The sequence below is a fragment of the Nicotiana tabacum genome, chromosome 21 (assembly GCF_000715075.1).
Source record: "Nicotiana tabacum cultivar K326 chromosome 21, ASM71507v2, whole genome shotgun sequence".
NCBI lineage: Eukaryota > Viridiplantae > Streptophyta > Magnoliopsida > Solanales > Solanaceae > Nicotiana > Nicotiana tabacum.
Window position 1 is genome coordinate 1558751 of NC_134100.1, and position 21200 is coordinate 1579950.

General features: G+C 36.5%; 2 protein-coding genes across 2 annotated transcripts; one reads left to right on the plus strand and one right to left on the minus strand.

The window, feature by feature from the left end:
* The first annotated feature begins 1200 nt into the window (after positions 1-1200).
* LOC107761671 (armadillo repeat-containing protein LFR) lies at positions 1201-10254 on the plus strand. Its single transcript, XM_016579917.2, has 8 exons — positions 1201-1479; positions 6902-7071; positions 7175-7317; positions 7469-7722; positions 8756-8861; positions 8971-9109; positions 9205-9332; positions 9419-10254. The coding sequence occupies exons 1-8, from the start codon at positions 1290-1292 to the stop codon at positions 9672-9674; spliced, it is 1386 nt and encodes a 461-aa protein (XP_016435403.1). The 5' UTR covers positions 1201-1289; the 3' UTR covers positions 9675-10254.
* Positions 10255-16134: 5880 nt separating this feature from the next.
* Positions 16135-19202, minus strand: LOC107807886 (3-ketoacyl-CoA synthase 20-like). Its single transcript, XM_016632338.2, has 2 exons — positions 18249-19202; positions 16135-17049 (listed from the first exon to the last, which is right to left on the minus strand). Exons 1-2 carry the CDS (start codon positions 19038-19040, stop codon positions 16270-16272), a joined length of 1572 nt encoding a protein of 523 aa, XP_016487824.1. The 5' UTR covers positions 19041-19202; the 3' UTR covers positions 16135-16269.
* Positions 19203-21200: the final 1998 nt, after the last annotated feature.

Here is a 21200-nt window from a genome sequence, read left to right on the forward strand (position 1 = left end):
CTTTTGATATTTTTATTTCTTTCTGGGATTAAATCACTTGGGCTCCTAATTTTTAGGTTGAATTGTGTGTTCTAATTTTTCGGGTGGTTCATGGAGGAGGAGATGGAGGTGAAAGAGATGGGGTTGGAGAAGATGAGGGTATATGTGTAATTTTATATTTTTTGTTTTATTTATTTATGTTAATGACACGTGTCACGACCTTATTGGTGCGTTACATTAACCATATTTAGGTAAAGTGGTCAAGAAAAAAGTGGGGTGTATTAGACACACTTTTAAAAGGTTGAGTGTGCAATATTATTTGTGTCCACAGAAAGTGTGTAACAAGGATTTGGTCCATTGTTCGGGTGCCAAATTATGTATTTTGCCTTTAAAGAAAATAATGAAGGTTGAATAGGAAGTGGGGTCCATCTCAAGAATTCAATAGCTTAGGCCAAGTTTTTTCAGTCATTAAGAACCCACAATCAAGCTTTTTAGCCTATTGTACAAGCAAACGATGCAGTTAAATTTTTGAAATGACTATGATGCCCTTGATCGACCTCCTCTTCTCTCTTCTATATAATAGAAAATATGTCCAGATTTTAAAAACTATTTAAAGTTCAGTCAGCTTTACAAACTTTAGACTTCTCATAACTTCAAGTTTGAAGTTAGGCTTTGACAGAGCTTAACTTCATATTCGACAAGCTGAAGTTGACTTTTAGGTGATTAAACTTTAAACACTTTATGAATTTCGAATATTCTTTAAATAAGGTCCTAAAAACGGCTATTTGTGCACTATCCCCCTACATCCGTGGGTTCAATTAAAAAAAATTCTTGCAACTACGAAAACTACAACACAAGCACTCTTTTTCCATTTATTCTATCTAAGAAAAAGAATTCAGCATAGCTCCTGACCGTCCCACCTTTTCATTTCTTGATCGATATAAAATCAAATGGTCGAGGGTCAATATTGTGTTCTATGAAAGAATAATCAAAATAGCTGCTAACCCAATTGCTTAAATTAAAAATAACTGTCATATGTTATAATATATGTATAAATAGATGTAATCAGTACATAATCAATATGGAGTTAGACCTCTTTATAACAATATTCCTATATAACAATACTTCGCTATAAAAACCAAGCTAAAGGTCTTTAGAAAAAGTAAATAGCAAGTAGAAAGGGCTATTTGTGCAAACATCTCTATCTGAAAACCCCACTCATTATTTCAGCATTTATTCTCCGACACTCTCTAATTCCCTTCACTGTGATTTTTGTGCATAGCAAAGAGGAGAGAAAGAAGCGGGAAAAGATGCAGAAGAGACAGAGCGGAGGCGGAGCAGCCGGTGGCTCCGCCACTCCGGTAGCAAAGAGAGGCCGTCCGGTCGGCAGTGGAGGCAGCAACGCTGCCGCTGCATCTGCTGCCTCTAGTGCTGCCGCCGACTCGGTAGCTCCTCCAACACTCCTCGGCCCTTCCCTTCATGTTCCCTATGCCTTCGCTGGTTAGTTGCCTTTATCATATGTGTATTTTACTGAAATATTAATATGTTCCTTAAATTGATAGCTTTAGAATGATTTTACTAGTGTAATTTTGAAGTAAATTATTACTCCCTCCGTCCCAAATTAACAAGCACTTAAACTCAAAAAAATTATCCGAAATAATTGTCACTCTAGGAATTCAAGACTAAATTTGTTAATTTTTGTATAGTAGTTCTGTTTAATACTGCTCAATACGCAATGTACATTTAATAGGGGTAACTTAGTAAATATATCTTGTATTTTATTGTTTTCTTAATGAGCGTGAAAATAACTAAAACGACAATTAAAATAGGATGGAGGGAGTAAAATTTTTGAGCTTTTGTACTGCGAGCAGTGGCGGAGGCAGGAAATATAAAGGGGTTCAAAAAAGAAAAAAGTTAAAAAATTGAAAGAAATTGTGACGAATGAGAATTGAACCAGTGACCTCACAAAAGTTTTGAACCCCCTTGACCACTAAGCTATGCTTTTGGGTTGTGTCAAGCGGATTCAAAACATAATATATAGAGGTAAAAAAACAGATTTTGCCTTATATATACAGTGTTATTTTTCGGCAAAGGGGGTTCTAGTGCAATGACGGAGGCAAGATTTCCGCTAAAGGGGTTCAAAAAAGAAAAAAAGTCAAAAAAAATTGTAGCTAGTGGGAATTGAACCAATAATAAATGGTAAGTAACCTCATAGACGAAGCCAAGATTTCAACTTTATGGGTTCTAGAGTTTAGAATGACGAGTTAATAACTAGGTTCTAAACTTAATATATGGAGAATTTCTTACAAATATACATTGTTGAGCAAAAGCTACTGGATACCGCCGAACCTGTAGCCGGGCTTCTAGCTCCGTCCCTGAGTAACCTGCTATGATAAATCTTAAAGCTTTTATACGCCTCTCGCCTTTAGTAACACATTTAATACCAAGTGTTGTAGATGGAATTCAGAGCTGGTTCTTCAGGTTGTTACTGCTCTAGGAGATCCCTTCGGGAAAAGAACTTAACTATTCTACTCCCTCCGGTCTATTTTAGTTGTCATGGTTATCTTACACACCTTTTAAAAAACTATTAATAAGAAGGGCTTTTCGACTACTACACCCTTATTTATATCTTTAATCAAATGTTTTTTGTACTTTCAAGAACAATTATTTAAGGGCAAAAATGGAGAAAATGGAGTAATTAATTATATCTTGATTTTCTTAAATAACAAATATTTTGGACCAATTGTTTTTAGCAACCACGACAAATAAAATGGACCAAAGGAAATAGTATCATCATAATGCCCCTTGTATCTCTAGTGATGAAAAGGAGAGGCTGCATAGAGCTTTTATAGAAGAGGAGATCTTATGCATCATTAACAGTTGTGAAAGCGACAAAGCTCCAGGACCGGATGGTTTTTCTATGGGGTTCTACAAAAGGTGTTGGCCGATTCTTAAAGATGATTTGTCGAATGCTCTCAACTATTTCCATAACCATGAGGTATTTGAGAGAAGTTTGAACTGTTCTTACATTGCTCTCATCCCTAAGAAAATTGGTGCAAAGGAACTTAAAGATTATAGACCTATCACTTTGATAGGCAGTTTCTACAAGATTCTCTCCAAAGCTTTGGCGAATAGACTTAAAGTAGTGATTCTGAAGTTAATCGGCTCTTTTCAGATGGCTTTTCTTAGTGACAGGAACATTACTGATGCTGCTTTGATCGCTAATGAATGCTTAGATTCGAGGGTTAAGTTAGGAAAGTCGGGGATCATTTGTAAGCTTGACATAGAGAAAGCTTTCGACCATGTTAATTGGAAGTTTTTACCGGGTATGCTGAGTCAAATGAGTTTTAGCTAGAAATGGATTAACTGGATGAGATTTGCATTTCTTCGGTAAAATTTTCTGTTCTAATAAATGGTACTCCACGGGGGTTTTTTCTCTTCACAAAGAGGACTTAGGCAAGGAGATCCGCTTTCTCCGTTTCTCTTTATTCTAGTCATGGAGGGGCTTAGCAACATGTTACACAAAGCTTCACAAGTAAACTAGATTTCGGGCTTCCACGCATACAGTAGAGGCTTGGGGAATATTAAAATTTCTCACGTTTTATACATTGATGACACCTTAATTTTATGTGATGCGGAGGAACATCGGGTCTTATTCTTGAGGATGATTTTGTCTTTGTTTGAATCGGTGTCGGGCTTGCACATAAACTTTTCAAAAAGTTCCATGTTTCCGGTGAATACTGTGCCAAATATCAGTCAACTTGCAACATTATTGCAATGCAACCACGGTTCGTTTCCTACAAAATATCTGGGGTTACCTTTAGGAGTCAAATACAAATTAGTGTCAATTTGGAATGAGGTCCTTGAGAAGATGGAAAAAAGGTTGGCGAATTGGAAGAGACAATATCTCTCCCTGGGTGGTAGAATAACTTTAATCAACAGTGTGCTTGACGCACTACCCACTTACACCATGTCTCTATTTCCGGCTCCTTCTTCAGTGTTGAAACGCATGGACAAATTAAGGAGAGATTTTCTTTGGAATGACAATAAACTATCAAAGCCTATTTGCCTTGTAAATTGGAAAACAATCATCAAAAACAAAAGGAAGGGGGGTCTGGGAATTAAAAGCCTTAAGAATCATAATGAAAGTCTTCTGATGAAGTGGCATTGGAGATTCAACATGGAGAAAAATGCACTTTGGACGAGAACTTTGATGGAAAAGTTTTCATTGGACAATTCATGGCACACCAAAGAGTCTAGAGTGCCTCATAGCACCGGTTTATGGAAACATATTAGAGGGCATTGGAACAAGTTTGAGTCAAACATGGGTTTTATTCTTGGCAATGGAAGGAAAATCAGGTTTTGGGAAGATGCATGGTTGGGTCATACGCCACTAAAAGACCAATTTTCAGATTTTTATAATCTATCCTTGCGTCACAATGGGGCAATTGCAGATTTCTGTATATCGCAAGGCTGGAATTTGAGTCTTACAAGGAATATTAATGATTGGGAAATGGAGAGGGTAGGCCTCTTGCTACAAATGCTAAGCAACACTGTTTTGGGTCACAACAAAATGGACTTTATCAGTTGGAAGGGTCACCCCAAGGACATTTTTTCAGTTAAAAGCTGTTACAATATGCTGGGGTTTTGCAACAGTGAGTTATGGCCTTGGAAAAAAATATGGTACAACATGGCACCTTTAAAGGTTTCTTGCTTCTCTTGGATTGTGGCTAAGGAGACATGCCTCACAGAAAACAATCTCCAGAAGAGGGGTTTCCAGCTGTGCGGCAGATGTCCTTTATGTGAAGAACAATTTGAAGATGTTACCCATCTTTTTTTGCATTGCAAGGTTACAAGCCAGTTATGAAACATGTTCTTTTCAATATTTGGTATGTCTTGGACCATGCCTAACTCCATTTCAGAAATGCTGAACTGCTGGACGAGGGAGGGTCTATGCAAGAAAGCTCAAAAGACTTGGAACACTGTTCCTCAAGTTATCTGGTGGTCCGTCTGGCTTGAAAGAAACAATAGAATTTTTGAAGGCAAAAGAAAAAATTTACAGTGCCTTAAACTTAATTGCATTTTGTTGATCGCTTTTTGGTGCAAACTGGCTTTTGCACCAGATGTAGATGATATTTTAGACGCAATTGCTGATTTGCTCAACCTGTAATTACGCCTGTTGCACTGGCTTAGTGCAAATATTTATATAATATATTATTTACCCATAAAAAAAAGAAATAGTATTCTAATAGTAAAAATCCAACAATTTGGTCAACCCAAGGTAAGATGAAACATGATTCATGTAAATTGAAGGCGTTTCGGAAAAATTAATTGACCTGTTGAATGTGGGGTTGGCGAATTGGAAGAGACAATATCTCTCCCTGGGTGGTAAAATAACTTTAATCAACAGTGTGCTTGACGCACTACCCACTTACACCATGTCTCTATTTCCGGCTCCTTCTTCAGTGTTGAAACGCATGGACAAATTAAGGAGAGATTTTCTTTGGAATGACAATAAACTATCAAAGCCTATTTGCCTTGTAAATTGGAAAACAGTCATCAAAGACAAAAGGAAGGGGGGTCTGGGAATTAAAAGCCTTAAGAATCATAATGAAAGTCTTCTGATGAAGTGGCATTGGAGATTCAACATGGAGAAAAATGCACTTTGGACGAGAACTTTGATGGAAAAGTTTTCATTGGACAATTCATGGCACACCAAAGAGTCTAGAGTGCCTCATAGCACCGGTTTATGGAAACATATTAGAGGGCATTGGAACAAGTTTGAGTCAAACATGGGTTTTATTCTTGGCAATGGAAGGAAAATCAGGTTTTGGGAAGATGCATGGTTGGGTCATACGCCACTAAAAGACCAATTTTCAGATTTTTATAATCTATCCTTGCGTCACAATGGGGCAATTGCAGATTTCTGTATATCGCAAGGCTGGAATTTGAGTCTTACAAGGAATATTAATGATTGGGAAATGGAGAGGGTAGGCCTCTTGCTACAAATGCTAAGCAACACTGTTTTGGATCACAACAAAATGGACTTTATCAGTTGGAAGGGTCACCCCAAGGACATTTTTTCAGTTAAAAGCTGTTACAATATGCTGGGGTTTTGCAACAGTGAGTTATGGCCTTGGAAAAAAATATGGTACAACATGGCACCTTTAAAGGTTTCTTGCTTCTCTTGGATTGTGGCTAAGGAGGCATGCCTCACAGAAAACAATCTCCAGAAGAGGGGTTTCAAGCTGTGCGGCAGATGTCCTTTATGTGAAGAACAATTTGAAGATGTTACCCATCTTTTTTTGCATTGCAAGGTTACAAGCCAGTTATGAAACATGTTCTTTTCAATATTTGGTATGTCTTGGACCATGCCTAACTCCATTTCAGAAATGCTGAACTGCTGGACGAGGGAGGGTCTATGCAAGAAAGCTCAAAAGACTTGGAACACTGTTCCTCAAGTTATCTGGTGGTCCGTCTGGCTTGAAAGAAACAATAGAATTTTTGAAGGCAAAAGAAAAAATTTACAGTGCCTTAAACTTAATTGCATTTTGTTGATCGCTTTTTGGTGCAAACTGGCTTTTGCACCAGATGTAGATGATATTTTAGACGCAATTGTTGATTTACTCAACCTGTAATTACGCCTGTTGCACTGGCTTAGTGCAAATATTTATATAATATATTATTTACCCATAAAAAAAAAGAAATAGTATTCTAACAGTAACAATCCAACAATTTGGTCAACCCAAGGTAAGATGAAACATGATTCATGTAAATTGAAGGCGTTTCGGAAAAATTAATTGACCTGTTGAATTTGAGGAAATAATACAGGCATTTGTAGAAGATGATGTGGGTAAACTGTTGCACTTTTCAGCTACTTATGATTCTCATTTGGTTACCAATCTTTTGTTTTTCTTTACAGAACAGAATAATAAAAGGATTGTCCTGGCACTTCAAAGTGGATTGAAGAGTGAGCTGACGTGGGCATTAAACACTCTCACTTTGCTATCATTTAAAGAGAAAGATGAAGTCCGGAAAGATGCAACCCCTCTTGCAAAAATTCCTGGGCTGCTTGATGCTCTACTTCAAGTTGTATGTTTCTGAATGTCTGCCGTGCAACCTGCGGTTCATAAATAACTTTTCATTAGTTTATTCCTATTTAATGTCTTAGTGATAGGAATGATCTGTTCAACAGATAGATGACTGGCGTGATATAGCCTTACCAAGGGTGCTTGTGAAGGCACCACGTGTTCGGCTTTTGGGTGCAAATTCAGCTGTTACTGGATTTGGAAATGAATATGAGGCCTTGAACTCAAATAATCCCTTACCCCATCCTAGGTAATTCAGCATGCGCCTTCGCCCCCTCCATCTTCTTCTGGTTTCCTTTGGTTGTAAATCTTAGTTTTCCGATGCACGAGATCTGCATTGCAGAATTCCTAGCCTATATCTAATTGCCTGCATTACTTTGTCCATTTATCCTTGACCACAGTGCTGGATCTGGATCTTCCAAAGAGGCATCTGTTCATAAGAGTACTTCCAAGACTCGCCCTGGAGCCTGGAGTTTTGAAGAAGATGGCCTATTTAATTTGGATGAGGAGGGGCGGGCTGAGAAGCAGCTGTGTGCTGTTGCTGCTTCAAACATTATCCGCAACTTCTCTAACATGCCAGATAATGAAGTCATCATGGCGCAGCATAGGCATTGCTTGGAAACCATATTTCAATGTCTTGAAGATTATGTTACAGGTGGGGAAATAGATTTAGACTTAATGTTTTAAGTTTTTTCTGTGTTTGGTTGTCATCTATCATGTGGCGTTTTGTATTATGTTCTCCTTATCTAAGGTATTTACTATATCTTCTCAAACTATCTTCCTGGTTATAATTGAGAAGAATGTTGATCGTTAATGATGTCTGTAATTGACTTTTTAGACCAATAAATACTGTTGAGAAAGTTCCTCTCATTGAAGAGGGAAAGTCTCCTGTTTATTCCTCGGAAACCTCCCTAATAATTCAGCACATTCCAAAGTTCTCATAGTCAAATTCCCTAGCTGTTTAGTCACCCTTTTACTGTTGTTGCTTGTTAACCTATTGAAAGTTTATGACTTATGTGGCTTCACTCTTATCCTTTGTGATGAAAAGCATCAATTTGAGATTCATGTGATTGCTTGGCATAATCTTAAAGAAATTGCTTGAACTCTGTTGGAGTGTCGAATACATTGACTTAGTCTGGCCATTTAGTTGTTTCTTAGTCTTAAAATACCGTCTTGCCCTATTCTATATTTTTTATAGTGTTGGTTATGAATTTGCATGGCATGCCCTTCCACCAGAACTCTTTAGTCTTTGGTTATCTTACCATCTTATTCCTAGTGTGTCTTTCGTCTTTTTGTTATCTTACCTTGCTGTTGTTACTAGTTGTGTTACTGTTTCCTTTTGCATCGTTCCTTGAGCCGAGGGTCTATTGAAAACAGCCTTCCTATCGTCACAAGGTAGGGGTAAGGTCTGCGTCACACTACTCTCCCTAGACCCCACTTGTGGGATGAGATTTCACTGGGTTGTTGTTGTTTCCCTTCTGCCAAAAAATGGAAAAAATAAATAAACCTTTAAAATAGAAAACAAACAAATTATTTGGTCCTATTTCATGAAGAAGATAGGAGAATGAATATGTGATTTGTTATGCCTGAAATGTCAGATGCTCTTGCTTAAAATATTTTCTTGACTCATTTCCATTTAAAACATTTTCTGTTCTACCTATTCTGATTTTGGACTTCTTATTTGACAGAGGATGAGGAACTTGTCACAAATGCCCTCGAGACTGTAGTGAATTTGGCGCTGTTGCTGAATCTTCGGATCTTTAGCTCCTCAAAACCTTCTTTTATCAAAATGACGTAAGCATTTGGCTTGTCAGTTGTTTGCTTTGGTATTATTAGGTCTAATACAAGTAGACTCTTTTCTGTAATGGTATTTTCTAAATTGAGTTGTTTGTTCCTGATCCAGGGAGAAACGTGCAGTCCAGGCTCTCATGGGAATGCTGGGATCTGCCGTGAAGGCCTGGCACGCTGGCGCTGCTGAATTAATTGGTCGTCTTATAATAAATCCCGACAATGAACCTTTCCTACTTCCTTTTGCTTCACAGGTTGATATTCCTTTTGACAACTGAAATACTATATGTCCTTCTGTACCTTATGAATGCTCAGTAAACTCACTAAACACAATTCATGAGACATGCAGATATATAAACGTTTAGTCGATATAATGAGCCTACCACCTACTGATGCTCAAGCAGCTGCTGTAGGTGCATTATATAACCTTACAGAAATAAATATGGACAGTCGTTTGAAGCTCGCCAGTGAACGATGGTGAGAGAAACTTTTTGACCTATTAATAGGCCATATATTACGGTTACTGTCTATCTGAATGACTTACTCACCGCATATAACTTCAGGGCAATTGATCGACTGTTGAAAGTGATTAAGACACCACATCCAACACCAGAAGTTTGCAGGAAAGCAGCAACTATTTTGGAAAGCCTCGTGTTGGAGCCACAGAACAAGCCCCTCTTACTGGTGTATGAAAATGCTTTTGCAGAGATGCTCTTTGGGGATGCAAGATACTCGGACATATTTGCAAGGATATTATATGAACTAACATCACGGCCAAGCAACAAAGTCGCATCAGCTTGTGGAATCTGGGGCATGTAAACCCGGAGTGCTATCGTGGGTGGATTTCTGCTGACATCCTGCTGTAAATATTGTTCAACTTGAATATTTATTAGGTAAACATGCCTTTTTATTTCTCTAAGCACTAATTAACGCGTTGTATTGCATGTCTCCCACTAGTTAGTTCTTAAATGCAAAACCCTTTAGCATTGTAGAACTATAGTTCTTGGCGGTAGTTCTTTCTCCTTAAAGCAAGTGCACAAATTATAGGCTAGTCCTTTGGTTCTGTACTAAGGACGTTACACATGGTGTGTTGGTTAGCCACTTGTTATGGCTTGATCCTTGTCGCGGTATTTAAGTTGGAACGATAGTACAAGTGTGAGCTTATACACCCGAGTTTTGAATTTCTTCAGCTGAAATTGTAACGAGAAACATGCAGGGGATTCTCCGATGTGAAAATAAAACAGTTGCACGAGTTAGGGGCTAAATGTTGTGATATGAAGTTCAAGACGCCATGTTAGGACTGAATAAAACTGAAGTAGTCTCTTTGGTACTGTAAAGAATTTGTGAGACTATATTTCCCTTGCCCTATATATGCATAACTTAAATTTTTTCGATTAAATTGCTTACCACTAAATGTATCTACACTATACCCTTGTCTGCTGTCTCTGATGACTTATTTCAAGTATGCCAGCCCACAAGCCACGTGAAAATAGCACGGTGGCTTTTGCAAAGTCATTGAAAAATAGCCAACTTTTGCAAAGTCATTGAAAAGTAGCCACTATTTTGCTGCAACACGGAAAGTACCAGCATAATATATTGGAGATTGGTGTACCTGTGTATAAACTTTCACCATATTATGCTGGAACTCCAACACATGAAAAATTCCTGCATAATATATTGGAGATTGGAGCACCTGTGTATGAACCTCCAACATATTATGCTGGAACTCCAATATATTATGCTGGAATATTATACGGATTTTGAACAGTGTTTTCGTTCAAATTTATCTTTACATGAAAATTGGTTAATTTTCGACTACTTTTGAAACTGTGGCTATTTTTCAATTACCACTTGTAAATTTGGCTATTTTTGAATTTTCCCCGCGAGAAATTGCTAAAAGATTGATAAATCAAAAATAAAATAAAATACAGGTATACCTGAGAGTTACTCCCTAAAGTGTGATAATGAAGTTGCCTGTGAATATGTAGCAAATTATCTGACTACAGCAAGTTTACAACGTGGGTTACACTACCTGTCCCTTCAGATAAACTTCCCCCCTCACCCCCCCCCCCCCAAAAAAAAAAAAAAACCCCCAACTCTTACTGCAGCTATTTCCAGCTTTTTATGTCCTTAAAAGGCGAATTCAGGATTTTTACTTGATTGGTGCGATCTTTAAGGTTCTTAGCACGGTAGTCATTATAGTTTCAAGATTTATGAGTTTAGATTTAATACATGATGAATTTTTCTGTGAATTTTCACATAAATTCCGATGAACTCGGTGCTGGATCTGTCCCTGTTTATGGCTACCTTCTTGTTACCTTCCCCTTCTCATCTCAGCCATTCAAACAGTTGGTTCCATTTTGCTCAGCTATTTGCATGTTCGTCCTTACCTTCACTTGAGATTTTTGTGAGTTTTCACATAGAAATCTATGCTCCGCGAAGAAAATACTAGATATAGATGAACCGATTCTCGACCCTTTGACTTAGGATTAGTCAGTTCTATTTCTCGATGGGGCGGGAAAGGAATATAACTTAGCAGTAGAGTGTCACCTTGACGTGGTGAAAGTCATCAATTATCCCTAAGCCCAGTGTGAGTTTTTTCTAGTTGGATTTGCTCCCCGCCGTCGTTCAATAAGAATAGATAAGAGGCTCGTGGGATTAACATGAGGGGCAGGGATGGCTATATTTCTGATGCTGGAGCCGCCCACCCCTTCTTGTCATCTTTCGTACAAACAGCTGGTTCCATATTGCTTAGCTATTTGCACGTCACCTCCACTTGATGCATTTATTACTTGAGATTTAATACAAGTTCTAGGGTCACTTGGCAGTAAACCACATATACAACAACAACAACCACCCAGTATAATCCTACTTAGTGGGGTCTGGGGAGAGTAGTGTGTACGCAGACCTTACCCCTACGCTGGGGTAGAGAGGCTGTTTCCAAATAGATCCCCATCATTCTTCCCTCCAAGAACTTCCCACCTTGTTGTGATATTGTTGAACAATCACATCCTATGAAAAATGACATTCCTTCCCTATTTTATGCATAGGTGTTAGACTGGTCACGATGTTTAAGAAATTAAATAAGATTTTTGACATGTAAGTCAAATATATGCGAACTAACAAAATTATCATTTTAAACGAGTGTAGTGAAAGTTTCATGTGTTTTTTATATTCTCCCTCCTTATAAAAGCATGAACTTTTATATCGATAAGTCTCACAAGTCATGTCATTAATGGGAAAGCATGTAGTGTAAAATTGGGTACGTTTCAATGATGCAAGTTTTGTAACTATGGTCTTATCCACTCTTGAAGTCATGTGGCTGGGTTTGCGAAAATATGAAATTTTACAAGTGGGTCTGGGGTAGTGTGTACGTAAATATTACCTTAAGGTTGGCATGTGGGCCGGTTAGGGCCCTAAACGGGCCAAGTCGGCCGGTCTCGTGGGCCGCGGTCCCGATCCCGGGCCGGTCCCTAATTAAATGGGCTTAGCGGTCCCGGGCTAAACAATCTTTTGTAGGAACCGGTTCGGGACGGGGCTCACTAACTCATTGTCTCGAGATATATGGGCCGGTCCCGCGGGCTAAGTGGGCCCAACGGCTAAATATTGATTTTTTAATAAAAAAATTAAATAGAAATTAGAGACAAAAAGATGTTAAAAAAATATCTAAGGCAATGCCTTGTAAATTTATTATAGAATTGTGACCTAAATTTTTTAATTCAAATTTATAGACAAAAATATTGTAAAGAGATATTCAAAACAATGCCTTGTAATTTTATTATAGCATTAAAAAAATATGGCAATATCTTTCTTAGTCTTCCTCCCCCTATGGAATGAGCACAATAAGGTGCTAATACCACCATTGAGAAGAAAAAGAAACTAATCAAGATGTGCCAAAATACAAGTTACATAATACATACTAATTTTTTATCATACAAGTTACATGGTATCTCTTACAAACTTCATAAATCCTTCAAGGTTCGGAGGAATTTCCGTTGGTGGTGGCGGAAAATTAGCTTGGTCATCGCCGCTTCCATTGTCGGGCGAAGCAGCATCCTTCGCAAGTTCAGCTAGCATTTCTTCGTAAGCTTCGTCTTCCTCTGGTTGTGATTGAGCAAGTCCAAAATTTCTTCTATCCGAACAGATCCAATATATGAAAAGTACTAATTTTTCCAAGCTCTCCATCATAGACGCTCTATAATCACGGTTTGAAGTCTTGCTTGACTGAAAGCGCTCTCTGATGTCACTGTTGAAGCTTGAATAGTTAAAATGTCTCGGACATCCTTGAAAGAACCAGAAAATGTTTTTCTTTGTCCTTCCACCATTGCAAAAGATTCAAGGAGCCATCAGGATTCACATGCTCAATTTGCTGTGGTAAATAAACTTCAAACTCATTTAGTTGTGAAAAATCATTACTACTAGAACCAAAAGAACCCCTAAACCCCACCCAAGCACTAAGTGTTCTTACTCCCACAATTCTTTTAGAAGATTGAGAATCAGAATAAGAAGGAGTTGGAACATTTGGTCTAGCATTATTTAATGCAACTTGATAAGCATTATAAATAGTTTGAACATTTATTCTAATTGAGGTTATTGCTTTCGGAAGTTTAGGTAACTCATCATCTTCAAGTGCTAAACTATTATAAACAGTTTCATACCAAAATTGAGGACCTCCTAATTTCATACAAGGATTTAACAAAGCAGCAACACCATAAATAGGGGGAATATGAAAAATATTTTTTAAACTTCTTTCTCATAGAATCAATAGCAAGTTTATAAATTTCCCCACCCCTTTAAAAATGAGCAAACAAATTTACAAATTCTGCAATATAAACTAAACAGTTAGAAATAGCAGGATAATATTGCCCAGAAAATTCATTTTTAGCAATATAAAATTTTTCAAAAAAATCAAGAAGCATTTTAACATTAGCCCAATCTCCATTCGTAAGGTGCTCATCATCATCACTTACATGTGCATTAAATGTTGAGTTTATGGGGTTTCTATATTCATATGCAACAACCAAACTTTCATACATGTAATTACATCTAGTTGGACAAGGTTTAGTAATCTTTCTTTCTCTTAGGCCACATTCATCGCATCTTTTAAAATATTCCCTAAGTCTATTTCTACGGTTTGAATGAAAAAGCCAGTTAAGAGCCATTTTAACCTTTTCAATTTGAATTTAAAATTTTCATACCATCACCCACAATTAAATGGTAAATATGACAAATACATCTAACATGAAAAATGTTGCTAAATGCAGGATTTAGCGTAGTGGTAAGCAAGTCTATAGCATTTGTGTTATTAGTAGCATTATCCATTGAAACCGACATTATTTTATCACTAATGTAAAAATATCTGCAAATATCTGTAACTGTGCTAGCAATAAATTGCCCGGTGTGACGTGAAGCAATTATTCTATAAGCAATTATGTGCTTTTGTATTATCCAATCCTCATCAATCCAATGACTGGTAACTGTAAGGTAATCGCAGTCGTTACTACTTCTACCAATATCAATTGTAATAGCAACACACCAATTTACATGAGTAAATAAATAGCGCAAATATTGTTCATATTCATGCTTATATTTATAAATATCGTTCTTTACGGTTGTGCGAGGAAAAGCTTTATAAGTAAGATTTAAAAAATTTCTAATATAATGCACAAAAGAAGGTCAGAAGGAAAACTATATGGTAAGCACATAATAGTTACCATTTTTGCTAATTCTTCTCGATCTTTTTTTGGATCATAATATAAAATATCACCTGTAACAGTGTTAATTTCCGGTTGAAATTGATTTGAACCGATCCTAGGGTCAGCCTAAGTAGGACTAGGTACACTTTTCCCCTCGGCCAAAGCTTTCAGACGTTCATATCTTACTCCATTTTTAGGGTATTTTTTTATGTGTCTAGTCAAAGTCCCCCTCCCCCCCCCTCGCGATCCAAAATATTTAAAAGCCAACTCCATACCACAAGTTTTACACTTAGCCTTATTTTGTGGAACTAGTTGAGTAAAAAATGGCCAAACATGAGATGTTTCCGTCCGTTTGGTAGGTTATCTATAAAAAGTAGGGGCAATAACAAGAGTATCAGATGAGTCATCATTTGGATTAGCAGCGTTATTACTAGTGGGTGTATCATCATTCGGTTGAGTTTCATCAAGATCAATTCTCATCATAATTTGCATCAATAATATTATAATTATTAGAATAAAGAGTATTCATTAATTCATGGTCTAATTGTTCACCGGCTGCAATATTATCGCAAAATTAACTCTCGGTAAATTATAATAAACTATTATCGCTATCAAGAATAGGAGGTGTAGGACGGATATGGGGTTTGGTTCGGGGAGCCGGGGGCAGGGGAGGAGGAACAACATGACCACTAGATTCGGCACTCTTGGATTTTCCCTTATTCTTAATTTTTTAAGGAAGACATCTTAATTACAAGTAATAGCAAATAAATAAAACAAATAAAACAATAATATTAAGACTTAAGAGTTGGAATGAATTTTTCCGAATTGACGAACAACTTGTTGAAAATTGATCATCATTGAAGACTTGAAGACTTCAATTCACCAACTTCACAATTTTTTCACAAATTGTAAAAATCTCAATATTGTTTTACTATTTTTTGGAATAAAGTAAGCAATAGTAGCAAGTATAGAAGAAAATTAGTGAGATTGTGATAGATTGATATTGATTTTATAAGAAAAATAAAAGAATGAGGGGGTATTTATAGTTGAAAATAGGGAAAAAGTGTAATTATAAAAAGTTTGGGGTTAAAACAAAGTTGGGGAGGGGGGAGTGGTTAAATGGCTATTTTCTAAATAGTCAACGACTATTTTTTAAAGCCCAACGGCTGTTTTTTCAAATAGCCAAACGACTACTTTTTTTTAAAAAAATTAACTGTTGGGCCCGCCAAGGGACCGATCCGGTCCCGGTCCTAATGGTTCAAGGGCAAGAACCGGCCCACAAGACCGGCCCAAGCCCACCTCTAGCGGTTCTACCGGTTCCGGCCCACTTAGCCACTTGGCCCGCGGTTCCGGGCTCGGACCGGCCCACTTGCCACCCTTACATGATCCATACCTTTGTGAAGATAGAGAAGTTATTTTCGATACACGTTTAGCTCAAGGAAAGCATAATCCCAACAATCATAGAAAGGAAAAATGATAGTGGAGAAGCCAAGAAACAATAACAACAACAAGAAAATAAGAGTAGGTTTAAACAAAATATGGAATACATAGCTTAAAACAGAAAGACTCATCAGGAAGAAATATTGATAAAACAGAAACTGTGGTATTACTTTTATAAATAATTAACAACATTGTACAAGAAAATCTTTTAGGTAACAAAGAATGATAGTAATAGATAACTTTTGCTTGGAAAAAAATATAAAAACCATTTTCAAGAATCAACCAATTGTCACAATTCTTGGAACTTCAACTGGGAAATCATCAATTTCATCCATCCATGGATTCTTCTCTTTAGCAGGATTAATAGTCCTCAAAGCTTGCCAAACAGCACTGTTACACTTAAATCCTGAGCCAAATGCTATTTGCCATGTTCTATCTCCTTTTCTTATTCTCCCTTTAGCTTCAGAATAAGCCAATTCATACCACAAAGAGCTACTTGAAGTGTTTCCAAACCTATATAGTGTCATTCTTGATGGTTCCATATGCCACTGGCTGAGCTCGAGATTCTTCTCGAGCTCATCCAACACGGCCCTTCCACCAGCATGAATACAGAAATGCTCGAATGCCAACTTGAAATCCGGTATATAAGGCTTGATTTTCATCTTGAAGATTTTTCTCGCGACTAATGTCATGAAAAATAGAAGTTGCTCGGACATAGGTAAGACTAATGGCCCGAGGGTAGTGATGTTGGTTTTTAACGCTTCCCCTGCAACGGCCATTAGGTCCTTCGATAGGGCAACACCGATCTCCTTATTCTCGTCCTCCTCCTGGAAAACGCAGCCATAGCTCCTGTCATCCGCGCCTTTGTGTGTACGTACTGTGTGAATGAGTTGGTATTTTGAACGACGACGATCTGATGATCTGTTTGATAGCAGAATTGCAGCTCCTCCCATTCTGAATATGCAATTTGAGACAAGCATTGATCTATTGTTGCCAAAGTACCAATTGAGTGTTATGTTTTCCATGCTCACTACCAATGCATAAGAATTAGGATTGACCTGATATACAACATTGATAAAATCAGACAGTTAGTCTTAGAAAATATTAATATTTGATATGGATAAATAGAGTACAGTCAGATCTCTCTATAGCAATATCTCTATATAACAGTCATTCACTATAAAGCTAAGTTTTTTTCGGCACCGATTTTTATGTTACATTATAATATATGTCTTCTATAACAACATGTCACTATAACAACCAAAAAATATAAGAACAAACGAGGTTTTTATAGAGAAATTTGACTGTACGACGTGGAAGGAGAAAGTTAATGAAACTTTTTGAGGAGTGGAACAAGCATAAAAAACTGGCAGTTAGCAGACATTGAACATTATTGTGTTCATTCCACTTGAACTACCTATACTAGTACATTAATTCTTGGAAAGCAATTTCCACTATAGATTATACTACTTTTTACTTGAGCGGATTCAGAATTTAAGTTTAATGGGTTCAAACTTGTAGTGAACTCGTTATACTGTTAAAATTATGGGTTCAGATTTAACATACTCTGTACCGAAAATTATGAATTCAGTTGAACTCATAGATCTTAGGCAACATCTGCCTCTGTTTCCACCTGCATATATTATTAATCTTTTAAATTTTTTCAATACCTCTTAAGAAAAATATTTAATAGCCATAATCATAAAAGTATTTCTAACTACACTTTATTTCTTATTAGCTCTCACTTAAACAACACCAAACTGAAAAATTAAGGGTAGATTTTGAAAGAAAGAAACAAATGACTTGTTTTTTTTTTTTAATTTAAAAAAAGTCAAATATTTTGAAACTAATTGAGTTTGTCAAAAACAACTAATATTTGAGACCGGATACAATATCACATCTCCCTCCCTATAATGGTTATCCAGGAGAAAGGAGTGAAGAAAAGGATGTAGAATAACCATTATCAAACTCAAAAAGTACAATAAATTGCGAGACCAAAAAAAGACGAGTTTAAGCTCTATGCACTCACTAAAATGGTAACTAACCTACTATTATGGGCTGAATAACAACGACAATAACAAACTCAGTATAATCCCATGATAATAGAACTGGGAGGATAGTGTGTACACAGACCTTACCCTACTTTGTGAAGGTAGAGAGACTGTTTCCGATAGACTCTCGGATCAAGGAAAGATGAAAAGGAAACAGTAACGACAAGCAATAGCAAGATAAATGATTAACTAAGGAAGGAACAAACCTGTAATAGTTGTTTGGCAAGGTCAATAGAAATAAGTCCAGCACTACAGCCCATACCACCAAGATTATAGCTCATAACATTTCCCCTCATCTTGTAATGGTTAACAATCATAGCAGAAAGTGAAGGAGTTGGATTAAACAAGCTGCAATTCACAACAAGAATCCCAATATCCTTAGCCTTCACTCCGGTTTTCGCCAACAATTCATCAATAGCACCAAACATCACCATTTCAGCTTCTTTCCTCGCCTCGACCATACTAGGCTCTGCAGGCACTCTCAAAAGCGCCTCGGGGAAATATGTCTTTTGTCCCAATCCTGATCTCTCTAATATCTTCTTTTGAAACGCTAAATTCTCCTCAGTGAAAATCCCGGCTTGTTTTGACCTCTCCATAAAAATTTCCTTAGGACACATAACATTTGGCTTAGGTTTGTAACATGAAAAATCCACTAAGTACACTTTCCTAGGCCTTGTCATAAAATAAAGTGTACCTAAAAATACCACTAGAGCAGAGCAAAAAATTACTGTGACAAGATTGAATTTCAACTTATCCCATAATTGGACTAAATCTTCCACTGAAATAGTCATAAGTTGAACTAAAAGTGCCCCTAAAATTGGAACCAAACACACATACATAGCATTGGTAATCAAATAATGATAACCTAGTTTCACATATTTGAGCCTAACTGATAGAAGAAAATTAGGAAGATTGTTATTTTTTCTTTCACTTTTAGCCTCAACCGAAACTCGTCCTGCTTCAGAATGAACAAGATTCCTGTTTTTCTCATCCCCCATCGTTAAAATAATCAAGAATCGAAATAGAGACGTACCCTCAAATCAATACACTTAGAGAAGAGAAGTATTTTTTTTTTTTTTGGTTTTTTAGATGAAAATAAAAGATATCCAAGTGAGAAAAATGTTGAATAAGAAAGAGTTTTAGATGTGTTGAGAAGGAAAATGGTGAAATGGTACGTTAACTTAAAGGGTGCATGAGCAGGAAAAGAGGGGGAGGGCGGGTGCAACTACCCCAACGAACTTTTAATTGTATGCTATATTGTGGCATTTAATTTGCCAGATGGGGAAATATTATATATTATTACTACTATATTATATATATTATATATTAAGATTCCGTGTATAAGTTTTTCTTCGATATATGTTTTGATCGACTCGGTTTCCAACCGGGAGATCGATTTTATGATCCGTTACAAATATTATTTTAGTTATATGTAATTGTTTTTATGAAAAATTAATAAGAAAAATAACACACGAAACAGGTAAATATAATATAAGAGATATTTTTATAGAATTTTTTTATGTTCAAATTATAACGGGTAATTGTAACTGAACAAAAGGGCAGCCGATGCAAGAAGCATCCCGCATTCATGCAGGGTCTGCGGAAGGCACACACTCCAAGTAGGGGTGTCAATGGATATTTAAAAACCGACTAAACCGACCGAACCGTACCGTACCGTACCAAATTTAAGGTTTCTTTTAATGAAACCGTAGGTTTTTATATAAATCTATAACCGTACCGATAATTAGGGTAGGTTTTTTATTTTAAGAAAATAAACCAAAAAAATACCGAACTGTACCGAATAAATTTACAATGTGAATAATATATTTATATATTAAGTTTAAAATTAATAAAACATTAAATTTTTCTTGGGCCTTTGAATTATGAAACAGTTACAAGGCAACACGTAATTAAACTTAAAATCCTCCAAACCTATTTTAATACTCATAGTGACACTAAATTATTTCTAGCATGTTTACTAGCAAGACACAAGGTATTGTAGCGGGTATGAGTAGCAATCTATAATGTATTAAACATGTTTTCTTTCGTATAATTTTGATCTATCTTCTTGAATATTTAATCTTCTATAAACTTTATTCTTGAATCCCAACTTAGTTAATATTTTTTCACTCGTGTGATTTATATTATTTTTGTATTTGCGTAGTTTCTTTTATGATGATGTAGAATAGTTGATTGATCTATACTGTAGCCACCTTTCATATTTTCTTAATTCATCACCTTTTAAACTGTAAAAATATCTAGAGAGTTTTGCTAAGTCCTAAAAAAGTATGTATGTTATTGCATTCTACTTCTACTAGTAACTTTTACATGACATTAAAAAAATTACCGAAAAATTTACCGAATTGTACCGATACCGAAGAGAAACCGATATGATTGGGACGGTTTCGAAAAGTCCAATTTTGATTATACATAATAGAATGATCGAAAAATTGGTATGGTATAAATTTTATAAAATAACCAGCCGAACCGATCCATTGACACCCCTAACTCCAAGGGGTATGATGTAGGTAGCCTACCCTGATGTGAGCACAGTAGCTGATTCCACAGCTCGAACTCGTGACTTATAGGCCACAAGGAAACAACTTTACCGTTGCTCCAAAGCTTCCCTTCGGTAATTGTAACTGATCAGAAGAAATTATTTTAAATCAATTTTAGTTACAATACTCTTTCTACAAGTGCATTTTTCATTCACGCAGTATCTGGGGAAGGACCGCACTCCAAGAAGTGTGATGTAGGCAGTCTCCCCTCATGCAAGCATGAGTGACTGATTCCAAGGCTCGAACTTGTGACTTATAGGTCACACGAAAATAATTTTACCGTTGCTCTAAAGCTTCCCTTCAGTAATTGTTACTGATAATAAGAAATTATTTGAAGTCAATTTTAGTTACAAGACTCTTTCTATAAGAGATTGATAAATAAAACATAAAAAACTTTTGTAGGATAATTTTCCTATACATGGATTATAGGAAACCATTCTATTGTTTCCAACTTAGCTATTTTAGAATTTGAAGACACGTGGCAGGCTTAGCAATTAGCTTACATCACATATTTTTCTTTCCATTAACTCAATATCTTAGTTTAACGAAACATGAAGCATGCGTTTTGCAGAATTTAAGTTGGAGTTGAAAAAATATATG

What these genes read in the sequence shown, in the direction of transcription:
- LOC107761671 (XM_016579917.2), top strand. Translation starts at nt 1,290, where the DNA reads ATGCAGAAGAGACAGAGCGGAGGCGGAGCAGCCGGTGGCTCCGCCACT. An exon ending in TGTTCCCTATGCCTTCGCTG is followed by an intron (nt 1,480 to 6,901) that starts GTTAGTTGCCTT and finishes TTTTCTTTACAG; the next exon opens with AACAGAATAATAAAAGGATT. An exon ending in TTGATGCTCTACTTCAAGTT is followed by an intron (nt 7,072 to 7,174) that starts GTATGTTTCTGA and finishes TCTGTTCAACAG; the next exon opens with ATAGATGACTGGCGTGATAT.
- LOC107807886 (XM_016632338.2), bottom strand. Translation starts at nt 19,040, where the DNA reads ATGGGGGATGAGAAAAACAGGAATCTTGTTCATTCTGAAGCAGGACGA. An exon ending in TTGCCAAACAACTATTACAG is followed by an intron (nt 17,050 to 18,248) that starts GTTTGTTCCTTC and finishes GTTGTATATCAG; the next exon opens with GTCAATCCTAATTCTTATGC.